This window comes from Oncorhynchus tshawytscha, linkage group LG09 (genome assembly GCF_018296145.1).
Source record: "Oncorhynchus tshawytscha isolate Ot180627B linkage group LG09, Otsh_v2.0, whole genome shotgun sequence".
NCBI lineage: Eukaryota > Metazoa > Chordata > Actinopteri > Salmoniformes > Salmonidae > Oncorhynchus > Oncorhynchus tshawytscha.
This window is the reverse complement of record NC_056437.1, coordinates 13228252-13241528: the sequence shown is the minus strand read 5'-3', so window position 1 is coordinate 13241528 and position 13277 is coordinate 13228252. Positions and strand designations below refer to the sequence as shown.

The 13277-nt window shown below is 37.2% G+C and overlaps 1 protein-coding gene across 2 annotated transcripts in view; it reads left to right on the top strand.

Moving 5' to 3' along the window:
* The window catches only part of LOC112257388 (rab GTPase-activating protein 1), a 182092-nt gene extending 172456 nt beyond the window's left edge, over positions 1-9636 (top strand). For both annotated transcript variants that reach the window (XM_042326559.1, XM_042326558.1), the window contains 2 exons: positions 6766-6963; positions 8013-9636. In XM_042326559.1, the coding sequence (XP_042182493.1) occupies positions 6766-6963; positions 8013-8135 (321 nt within the window). In that variant the 3' untranslated portion in view covers positions 8136-9636. The remainder of the gene's footprint in view (positions 1-6765; positions 6964-8012) is intronic.
* The last annotated feature ends 3641 nt before the right edge of the window (positions 9637-13277 follow it).

Here is a 13277-nt window from a genome sequence, read left to right as displayed (position 1 = left end):
TGTTATAACCTGTACCTGGTTTATATAGTGTAGTGTTATAACCTGTACCTGAGTTATGTAATGTAGTGTTATAACCTGTACCTGGTTTATATAGTGTAGTGTTATAACCTGTACCTGATTTATATAGTGTAGTGTTATAACCTGTACCTGATTTATATAGTGTAGTGTTATAACCTGTACCTGGTTTATATGGTGTAGTGTTATAACCTGTACCTGAGTTATGTAATGTAGTGTTATAACCTGTACCTGGTTTGTGTAGTGTTATAACCTGTACCTGAGTTATGTAATGTAGTGCTATAACCTGTACCTGGTTTATATAGTGTAGTGTTATAACCTGTACCTGATTTATATAGTGTAGTGTTATAACCTGTACCTGAGTTATGTAATGTAGTGTTATAACCTGTACCTGATTTATGTAATGTAGTGTTATAACCTGTACCTGGTTTATATAGTGTAGTGTTATAACCTGTACCTGGTTTATATAGTGTAGTGTTATAACCTGTACCTGGTTTATATAGTGTAGTGTTATAACCTGTACCTGAGTTATGTAGTGTGTAGTGTTATAACCTGTACCTGGTTTATATAGTGTAGTGTTATAACCTGTACCTGGTTTATATAGTGTGGTGTTATAACCTGTACCTGAGTTATGTAATGTAGTGTTATAACCTGTACCTGGTTTATATGGTGTAGTGTTATAACCTGTACCTGAGTTATGTAGTGTTATAACCTGTACCTGGTTTATATGGTGTAGTGTTATAACCTGTACCTGAGTTATGTAGTGTTATAACCTGTACCTGGTTTATATGGTGTAGTGTTATAACCTGTACCTGAGTTATGTAGTGTTATAACCTGTACCTGATTTATATAGTGTAGTGTTATAACCTGTACCTGAGTTATGTAATGTAGTGTTATAACCTGTACCTGAGTTATGTAATGTAGTGTTATAACCTGTACCTGAGTTATGTAATGTAGTGTTATAACCTGTACCTGATTTATGTAATGTAGTGTTATAACCTGTACCTGATTTATGTAATGTAGTGTTATAACCTGTACCTGGTTTATATAGTGTAGTGTTATAACCTGTACCTGATTTATATAGTGTAGTGTTATAACCTGTACCTGATTTATATAGTGTAGTGTTATAACCTGTACCTGAGTTATGTAATGTAGTGTTATAACCTGTACCTGGTTTATATAGTGTAGTGTTATAACCTGTACCTGGTTTATATAGTGTAGTGTTATAACCTGTACCTGGTTTATATAGTGTAGTGTTATAACCTGTACCTGAGTTATGTAATGTAGTGTTATAACCTGTACCTGGTTTATATAGTGTAGTGTTATAACCTGTACCTGAGTTATGTAATGTAGTGTTATAACCTGTACCTGGTTTATATAGTGTAGTGTTATAACCTGTACCTGATTTATATAGTGTAGTGTTATAACCTGTACCTGGTTTATATAGTGTAGTGTTATAACCTGTACCTGAGTTATGTAGTGTTATAACCTGTACCTGGTTTATATAGTGTAGTGTTATAACCTGTACCTGGTTTATATAGTGTAGTGTTATAACCTGTACCTGGTTTATATAGTGTAGTGTTATAACCTGTACCTGAGTTATGTAATGTAGTGTTATAACCTGTACCTGGTTTATATAGTGTAGTGTTATAACCTGTACCTGAGTTATGTAATGTAGTGTTATAACCTGTACCTGGTTTATATAGTGTAGTGTTATAACCTGTACCTGATTTATATAGTGTAGTGTTATAACCTGTACCTGATTTATATAGTGTAGTGTTATAACCTGTACCTGGTTTATATGGTGTAGTGTTATAACCTGTACCTGAGTTATGTAATGTAGTGTTATAACCTGTACCTGGTTTGTGTAGTGTTATAACCTGTACCTGAGTTATGTAATGTAGTGTTATAACCTGTACCTGGTTTATATAGTGTAGTGTTATAACCTGTACCTGATTTATATAGTGTAGTGTTATAACCTGTACCTGATTTATATAGTGTAGTGTTATAACCTGTACCTGATTTATATAGTGTAGTGTTATAACCTGTACCTGGTTTATATAGTGTAGTGTTATAACCTGTACCTGGTTTATATAGTGTAGTGTTATAACCTGTACCTGAGTTATGTAATGTAGTGTTATAACCTGTACCTGGTTTATATAGTGTAGTGTTATAACCTGTACCTGGTTTATATAGTGTAGTGTTATAACCTGAACCTGGTTTATATAGTGTAGTGTTATAACCTGTACCTGAGTTATGTAATGTAGTGTTATAACCTGTACCTGGTTTATATAGTGTAGTGTTATAACCTGTACCTGATTTATATAGTGTGGTGTTATAACCTGTACCTGAGTTATGTAATGTAGTGTTATAATCTGTACCTGATTTATATAGTGTAGATTTATATAGTGTAGTGTTATAACCTGTACCTGATTTATATAGTGTAGTGTTATAACCTGTACCTGATTTATATAGTGTAGTGTTATAACCTGTACCTGAGTTATGTAATGTAGTGTTATAACCTGTACCTGATTTATGTAATGTAGTGTTATAACCTGTACCTGGTTTATATAGTGTAGTGTTATAACCTGTACCTGGTTTATATAGTGTAGTGTTATAACCTGTACCTGAGTTATGTAATGTAGTGTTATAACCTGTACCTGGTTTATATAGTGTAGTGTTATAACCTGTACCTGGTTTATATAGTGTAGTGTTATAACCTGTACCTGGTTTATATAGTGTAGTGTTATAACCTGTACCTGAATTATGTAATGTAGTGTTATAACCTGTACCTGGTTTATATAGTGTAGTGTTATAACCTGTACCTGAGTTATATAGTGTAGTGTTATAACCTGTACCTGGTTTATATAGTGTAGTGTTATAATCTGTACTTGATTTATATAGTGTAGATTTATATAGTGTGGTGTTATAACCTGTACCTGGTTTATATAGTGTAGTGTTATAATCTGTACCTGATTTATATAGTGTGGTGTTATAACCTGTACCTGAGTTATGTAATGTAGTGTTATAACCTGTACCTGATTTATGTAATGTAGTGTTATAACCTGTACCTGATTTATGTAATGTAGTGTTATAACCTGTACCTGGTTTATATAGTGTAGTGTTATAACCTGTACCTGGTTTATATAGTGTAGTGTTATAACCTGTACCTGAGTTATGTAATGTAGTGTTATAACCTGTACCTGGTTTATATAGTGTAGTGTTATAACCTGTACCTGAGTTATATAGTGTAGTGTTATAACCTGTACCTGATTTATATAGTGTAGTGTTATAACCTGTACCTGAGTTATGTAATGTAGTGTTATAACCTGTACCTGGTTTATATAGTGTAGTGTTATAACCTGTACCTGGTTTATATAGTGTAGTGTTATAACCTGTACCTGGTTTATATAGTGTAGTGTTATAACCTGTACCTGGTTTATATAGTGTAGTGTTATAACCTGTACCTGAGTTATATAGTGTAGTGTTATAACCTGTACCTGATTTATATAGTGTAGTGTTATAACCTGTACCTGAGTTATGTAATGTAGTGTTATAACCTGTACCTGGTTTATATAGTGTAGTGTTATAACCTGTACCTGGTTTATATAGTGTAGTGTTATAACCTGTACCTGGTTTATATAGTGTAGTGTTATAACCTGTACCTGAGTTATGTAATGTAGTGTTATAACCTGTACCTGGTTTATATAGTGTAGTGTTATAACCTGTACCTGGTTTATATAGTGTAGTGTTATAACCTGTACCTGGTTTATATAGTGTAGTGTTATAACCTGAACCTGGTTTATATAGTGTAGTGTTATAACCTGTACCTGGTTTATATAGTGTAGTGTTATAACCTGTACCTGATTTATATAGTGTAGTGTTATAACCTGTACCTGAGTTATGTAATGTAGTGTTATAACCTGTACCTGATTTATGTAATGTAGTGTTATAACCTGTACCTGGTTTATATAGTGTAGTGTTATAACCTGTACCTGGTTTATATAGTGTAGTGTTATAACCTGTACCTGGTTTATATAGTGTAGTGTTATAACCTGTACCTGAGTTATGTAATGTAGTGTTATATCCTGTACCTGGTTTATATAGTGTAGTGTTATAACCTGTACCTGTGTTATTTACCTGGTTTATAGTGTAGTGTTATAACCTGTACCTGGTTTATATAGTGTAGTGTTATAACCTGTACCTGAGTTATATAGTGTAGTGTTATAACCTGTACCTGATTTATATAGTGTAGTGTTATAACCTGTACCTGTTATGTAATGTAGTGTTATAACCTGTAATGTAGTGTTATAACCTGTACCTGGTTTATATAGTGTAGTGTTATAACCTGTACCTGGTTTATATAGTGTAGTGTTATAACCTGTACCTGAGTTATGTAATGTAGTGTTATAACCTGTACCTGGTTTATATAGTGTAGTGTTATAACCTGTTTACCTGTGTTTATATAGTATAGTGTAGTGTTATAACCTGTACCTGGTTTATATAGTGTAGTGTTATAACCTGTACCTGAGTTTATATAGTGTAGTGTTATAACCTGTACCTGTTTATATAGTTAGTGTTATAACCTGTACCTGATTTATATAGTGTAGTGTTATAACCTGTACCTGAGTTTATGTAGTGTAGTGTTATAACCTGTACCTGGTTTATATAGTGTAGTGTTATAACCTGTACCTGGTTTATATAGTGTAGTGTTATAACCTGTACCTGGTTTATATAGTGTAGTGTTATAACCTGTACCTGGTTTATATGTACCTGTGTAGTGTTATAACCTGTACCTGAGTTATGTAGTGTTATAACCTGTACCTGATTTATATAGTGTAGTGTTATAACCTGTACCTGAGTTATGTAATGTAGTGTTATAACCTGTACCTGGTTTATATAGTGTAGTGTTATAACCTGTACCTGGTTTATATAGTGTAGTGTTATAACCTGTACCTGGTTTATATAGTGTAGTGTTATAACCTGTACCTGAGTATATAGTGTAGTGTTATAACCTGTACCTGGTTTATATAGTGTAGTGTTATAACCTGTACCTGGTTTATATAGTGTAGTGTTATAACCTGAACCTGGTTTATATAGTGTAGTGTTATAACCTGTACCTGAGTTATGTAATGTAGTGTTATAACCTGTACCTGGTTTATATAGTGTAGTGTTATAACCTGTACCTGATTTATATAGTGTGGTGTTATAACCTGTACCTGAGTTATGTAATGTAGTGTTATAACCTGTACCTGGTTTATATGGTGTAGTGTTATAACCTGTACCTGAGTTATGTAGTGTTATAACCTGTACCTGATTTATATAGTGTAGTGTTATAACCTGTACCTGAGTTATGTAATGTAGTGTTATAACCTGTACCTGGGTTATATAGTGTAGTGTTATAACCTGTACCTGATTTATATAGTGTAGTGTTATAACCTGTACCTGAGTTATGTAATGTAGTGTTATAACCTGTAACTGAGTTATGTAATGTAGTGTTATAACCTGTACCTGATTTATGTAATGTAGTGTTATAACCTGTACCTGGTTTATATAGTGTAGTGTTATAACCTGTACCTGAGTTATGTAATGTAGTGTTATAACCTGTACCTGGTTTATATAGTGTAGTGTTATAACCTGTACCTGGTTTATATAGTGTAGTGTTATAACCTGTACCTGGTTTATATAGTGTAGTGTTATAACCTGAACCTGGTTTATATAGTGTAGTGTTATAACCTGTACCTGAGTTATGTAATGTAGTGTTATAACCTGTACCTGGTTTATATAGTGTAGTGTTATAACCTGTACCTGATTTATATAGTGTGGTGTTATAACCTGTACCTGAGTTATGTAATGTAGTGTTATAATCTGTACCTGATTTATATAGTGTAGATTTATATAGTGTAGTGTTATAACCTGTACCTGATTTATATAGTGTAGTGTTATAATCTGTACCTGATATATATAGTGTAGTGTTATAACCTGTACCTGAGTTATGTAATGTAGTGTTATAACCTGTACCTGAGTTATGTAATGTAGTGTTATAACCTGTACCTGATTTATATAGTGTAGTGTTATAACCTTATAACCTGTACCTGATTTACATAATGTAGATTTATATAGTGTAGTGTTATAACCTGTACCTGATTTATATAGTGTAGTGTTATAACCTGTACCTGATTTATATAGTGTAGTGTTATAACCTGTACCTGATTTATATAGTGTAGTGTTATAACCTGTACCTGGTTTATATAGTGTAGTGTTATAACCTGTACCTGGTTTATATAGTGTAGTGTTATAACCTGTACCTGAGTTATATAGTGTAGTGTTATAACCTGTACCTGGTTTATATAGTGTAGTGTTATAATCTGTACTTGATTTATATAGTGTAGATTTATATAGTGTGGTGTTATAACCTGTACCTGGTTTATATAGTGTAGTGTTATAATCTGTACCTGATTTATATAGTGTGGTGTTATAACCTGTACCTGATTTATATAGTGTAGTGGAATAACTTGTATCTGGTTTATATAGTGTAGTGGAATAACTTGTATCTGGTTTATATATTGTTGTGGTATATCCTGACCTGATTTATATAGTGTAAATAACCTGTGGAATAACCTGTGACCTGGTCTAAGGCTGTGAGAAGTACAGTGTCCTCCTTAACAAGTAGGGTCATCTCTAATGGGATAAGGTTAGGGTTAGATATGCAATGTTGTAACCTGGCCTATGATGTCTGTCTCTCCCCAGCTGAAGGTGGAGGGCTGTGAGAAGTGCTCTATCCTCTTCAACAAGGAGGGTCGTCTAAAGGCAGTGAGGAAGATGAAGGAGGGCAGCGAGGAAGAGACGGACGAGGAGAAGGAGGGTCTGAAGAACCAGCTCAGAGAGATGGAGCTGGAACTGGCCCAGACCAAACTACAACTGGTGGAGGCAGAGTGCAAGATACAGGTACTGACCCAGACCAATGATACAGGTACTGACTCAGACCAATGATACAGGTACTGACCCAGACCCTGACTCAGACCAATGATACAGGTACTGACCCAGACCAATGATACAGGTACTGACCCTGACCAATGATACAGGTGCTGACCCTAACCCAGACCAATGATACAGGTACTGACCCAGACCCTAAGCCAGACCAATGATACAGGTACTTACCCTAACCCGGACCAATGATACAAGTACTGACCCAGACCAATGATACATGTACTGGCCCTGACCAATGATACAGGTACTGACCCCTGACCCAGACCAATGATACATGTACTGGCCCTGACCAATGATACAGGTACTGACCCTGACCCAGACCAATGATACTGGTACTGACCCTGACCCTGACCCTAACCCAGACCAATGATACAGCTACTGACCCTAACCCAGACCAATGATACAGCTACTGACCCTAACCCAGACCCAGACCAATGATACAGGTACTGACCCAAACCCAGACCAATGATACAGGTACTGACCCTAACCCAGACCAATGATACAGGTACTGAGCCTAACCCAGACCAATGATACAGGTACTGACCCTGACCCTAACCCAGACCAATGATACAGGTACTGACCCTAACCCAGACCAATGATATAGGTACTGACCCCTGACCCAGACCAATGATACAGGTACTGACCTCTATCCCTGACCCAGAACAATGATACAGGTACTGATCTCAAACCCTGACCCAGACCAATGATGCAGGCACTGACCTCTGACCCTGAACCTAACCCAGACCAATGAACTCACCTGGCTATAGCAACTGAACTCACCTGGCTATAGCAACTGAACTCACCTGGCTATAGCAACTGATGTCTACTGATATCACTTCATTTAAATTCAGCTACTATATCATAACAATTCATGAATTAATTCCTGAAGGGAATTTGAGGCAATACAAGTTTGAATGATTTCTAGGCTCAGTCTCCTGTCCCATTACCCCAGGCTAGCTATGCTGCCCCTTGCCTAACCTCCTTCCTGTATGTTTTCTTCCCTGCAGGACTTGGAGCACACCCTGGGTCTGGCCCTGAACGAGGTCCAGGCAGCCAAGAAGACCTGGTTCAACAGAACCTTAACCTCCATCAAGACCGTGACCGGAGCACAGGGGAAGGAGACGACCTAACCTGAGACCCACCTCCTCGACCACAGACCGTTCCCTGCTGCTCCCAAACCTCGACCCGTTCCTCTCCCAGCCTCCCCCTCCTCCCCCTGGTCAGGGGTATCAGCCACTAACTTGACCGGAATGAACCAAACCTCACCACGACAGGAGTTTTAAATAAGGACTGAGTTAAAAGGTACCACTGCCCCAAACTAAATTATATACTTAATTAAAAAAGAAACAGAAAAGAAAAGAGTCTTCAACATTGGTCTTTATACTACTGATATTTAACAGGTAAGGAAGGAGTTGTAGAGAGTTACCTGAACTGTCCTCTCTCCAGACATGGGAAAGACAGTGCTTCATTTTACTGTCCTCTCTCCAGACATGGGAAAGACAGTGCTTCATTTGACTGTCCTCTCTCCAGACACGGGAAAGACAGTGCTTCATTTGACTGTCCTCTCTCCAGACACGGGAAAGACAGTGCTTCATTTACTGTCCTCTCTCCAGACATGGGAAAGACAGTGCTTCATTTTACTGTCCTCTCTCCAGACACGGGAAAGACAGTGCTTCATTTTACTGTCCTCTCTCCAGACATGGGAAAGACAGTGCTTCATTTGACTGTCCTCTCTCCAGACATGGGAAAGACAGTGCTTCATTTGACTGTCCTCTCTCCAGACATGGGAAAGACAGTGCTTCATTTGACTGTCCTCTCTCCAGACATGGGAAAGACAGTGCTTCATTTTACTGTCCTCTCTCCAGACACGGGAAAGACAGTGCTTCATTTGACTGTCCTCTCTCCAGACATGGGAAAGACAGTGCTTCATTTTACTGTCCTCTCTCCAGACACGGGAAAGACAGTGCTTCATTTTACTGTCCTCTCTCCAGACACGGGAAAGACAGTGCTTCATTTGACTGTCCTCTCTCCAGACATGGGAAAGACAGTGCTTCATTTGACTGTCCTCTCTCCAGACACGGGAAAGACAGTGCTTCATTTGACTGTCCTCTCTCCAGACATGGGAAAGACAGTGCTTCATTTTACTGTCCTCTCTCCAGACACGGGAAAGACAGTGCTTCATTTGACTGTCCTCTCTCCAGACACGGGAAAGACAGTGCTTCATTTGACTGTCCTCTCTCCAGACATGGGAAAGACAGTGCTTCATTTTACTGTCCTCTCTCCAGACATGGGAAAGACAGTGCTTCATTTGACTGTCCTCTCTCCAGACATGGGAAAGACAGTGCTTCATTTGACTGTCCTCTCTCCAGACATGGGAAAGACAGTGCTTCATTTTACTGTCCTCTCTCCAGACATGGGAAAGACAGTGCTTCATTTTACTGTCCTCTCTCCAGACTACTTGCACCAACAACAACTCCAACTGTAATCTAGGTACTACCAGAGCTAAATAACAGCCTCGTTCTTTTCAAACTGAGCGTTTCTCATTTCTGATCTATGATACCTTTCTTTTTCTATATATATATATATGTGTGATTCTGAACATGCTTATGAATAAACATGAGTGAAAACTGAGCACACCAGAGTGTATGTATGGGTGTGTTTATTAATGTGTGTGTGAGTGTTAAGGGGAGTGTGAGTGTGCATGAGTACGTATGTTTGTGTGCATGTACAGGTAACTGCCACAGTAATGGAAGCGATTAAATGAGGGATAGAAAGTATTTTGAAAGCAGACGCCTCCATACAGGTATGTTTCTTGAGTGATTTAAGTAATTAACATCCCATCATTATGGCCATGTATTAAAATGCTGGACATGTCATTATTTTGGCTACCATGGCTATACCCCCCACATGACACGAGTGATCACTGAATGGTTTGATGAGCATGAAAATGATGTAAACCATACCCCATGGCCGTCTCAGTCACCAGATCTCAACCCAATTGAACACTTATGGGAGCTTCTCTAGCAGAGCCTGAGATGGCGTTTTCCATCAACAAAACACCAAATGATGGAATTACACTTGTAGAATCTATGCCCTGGGTACGTTGCAGTAGTTCTGGCTCGTGGCGCCCCAGCACTCTATGAAGACACTTTATGTTGCCATTTCCTTTATTTTGGCAGTTACCTGTGTGACTGATGATGTTTCTGAGTGTGGTCATCCTGTGAAGTTCAGCAGGAGCTGGGTGCTTTATAGTGGGCTGAGGGGGAGTTATATGAGGAAGAGGTTCTTACTGATGAAGCCTTGACTTGAAGGTTGAGGGGAATCTGGTAAACATTATGTACTGGGTAACTGTAGATATATAAGCGGCAGCCTTGGGTCTGTCCGGTTACTTGGTGTAACCGTATCAAGACAGAGGCCACTAGTGGTTGGTCCTGGCGCTGTCCTCACAGTGCACTTTCTGGGCTGTCCGAGCCTGGCTGGGCTCAAAGCATGGGAGCTCAGTGGCTGGAATTGCAGAGACAGATAGATGGGTGTGGCCCTCCCTTGCCTCAGACTCCACCCACAGACGTTGAACAGAACCTCCCTCTTTGGGACTCCTCCCTCCACGGCTGTGTCCGACATGGCATACTACTGGTCTCCTATCAAACGTATCCTACTATATAGGGACTGGTGTTCCGTCCTCTCTGAGACCAGCTGTTCCTCTGGCTTCTGTACTAGAAGACCCTTCATGACCTCTGACCTCATCAATCAAGTTTATGCCATGTTATCCTAGTCACGGACACCACTCTCCCAACATAGACATAGACGCGTCACAGCCAGCCACCTACCGACCTACACTACTGACAGGGAGAGAAATGGCACACAGGTATTGTCTGGTCGTCAATCACAGGCTGTGTGCTTATGTGGCAGAATGAGTCAGGGGTCATCAAAGGTCAGGGTTTGTCAGAGGTCAAGCTGGCATTCTCTCTGAAAGAGTCGGGTGCACATTGTTGAATGTTATGAATAGAGCAGTCATGATTCCTCATTCTACATGTAAGAGAGACATGTTTGTTGTTCTACATAATATATTTCTGTCTGAATGCTCCGTTAGAGGTCTCTGTCCATATTGGGGAATGTCCTACTCTCTACTGACAGTCTGTGTGTGTGTGGTCGGGGTGGGGACTTTGCACCTTAACATTCATATTTATAATGTATGGTATCTTTCTAAGCTTACTTAAAGGGAAAAATTCACTCTAAACCATTTTTTTGTATTTTTTTCACTAGTCCACTCTTGATACAGTCTCAAAATGTTTTGCATGTCAGCATTCAGCCAAGTGTCACTTGCCACATCATCAATGCGTTTTGCAGTGTATTTTTCCTTTAAGTCTGTGATGCCAGTGGAAGGAAGGCCTGTGTAATGTACTGAGAACAAAGAGGTCGTTCTGTAAGGCACTGGGTTGTACATAAGAATGATTATAATGATTACGTTTTTAATTTTGTATTTCTACTGCTGTAACTCAACTAAATAATAATGTTGTCTAAAATAACAATGTATTGTTGTACTGTGTTACAGATTAATGATGATCATGACCTACATACAGTACCAGTCAACAGTATGGATACCTACTAATTCCAGGGTTTTTCTTAGTTTTTACTATTTTCTACATTGTAGAATAATAGTGAAGAAATCAACACTATGAAATAACACATATGGAATTATGTAGTAACCAAAAAAGTGTTAAACAAGTCCATGTATTTTATATTTGAGATTCTTCAAAGTAGCCACCCTTTACCTTGATGACCTCTTTGCACACTCTTGGCATTCTCTCAACCAGCTTCACCTGGAATGCTTTTCCAGCAGTCTTAAAGGAGTTCCCACATATTTCTAGGAAATAGTCAAAATAAAGAAAAAACCTGGAATGAGTAGGTGTGTCCAAACCTTTGACTGGTACTGTATGTTCTTTTGCTCAAAAGCTTTCCGTCGTCTTAAATGTCAGACAAACTGCTGTCTCATCCATTACATGACAAAATGTACCTTCATCCATCCAACATTTCTGAACGTGTGGAACATTGTAGTGTGTGTTACATTATTGTCTATACTTAATGCATTTTAATATAAAGATGTGAACTCAGACCACTTTGTTGTTTGTTTCATTCTTATTCTCATCGTAATGTATGCATGGATCATACACTTTAGAGGTCAGTCTATTTTTCCTCGCGTCCCTGCGTGTTGCCTGTTCCATAAAGAGTTCTTATCATTCACTGAATTATAGGATCTCCATTATCAATAGAAGGAATACCAGATTTTTGTTGCCATAATAATAGTATTAATAATAATAATAATATCAATAATACTACTAATAATAGTTATACCAATAATAATAATAATAATAACAATAATAGTAACAATAGTCATAACAATAATAGTAATAGTCATAATACTAGTCATAATAATAGTCATAATGACTAATAGGCATATTAATAATTTATAGTCATAATAATAATAGTAATAAATAATAAGTCATCAATAATAGTCATACTAATACTAAGTCATAATAATAATAGCCATAACAGTCATAATAATAATAGCCATAATAATAAGTCAAAATAATAAGTCACAATAAAAATAGTCATATAATAGTAGTAATAATAATAGCAGTAATAATAATAGCAGTAATAATACTAGTCATAATAATAGTCATAATAATAATAGCAGTAATAATAAGTCATAATAATGATAATAGTAGTAATAATATTAATAATAAGTCATAATAATAATAATAATAATAATAACAACAGTAATAATAATAGCAGTAATAATAGTCAGAATAGCCATAATAATAATAATAGTCATACTGATAAAGTATTAATAATAACAGCCATAATAATAAGTCAGAATGATATTAGTCATAATAATACTAGTCATAATAATAGTTGTAATAATAGTCATAATAATAGTATTAATAATAACAGTAATAATAATTATAGTAATAATAATACATGGGACTTATACCGAACAGGTGTAGCAAGGATCGGACCAATACGCAGCGTGGTAAGTGTCCATGTTTTAATAGAATAGACTGAACATGAACACAAATACAAAATAACAAAGTGAAATGGAAACGAAACAGTTCCGTGTGGCACAAACACTGACACAGGAAACAATCACCCACAAAATACCCAAAGAATATGGCTGCCTACATATGGTTCCCAATCAGAGACAACGATAAACACCTGCCTCTAATTGAGAACCAATCTAGGCAACCATAGACCTACATAAACACCTAGATGGA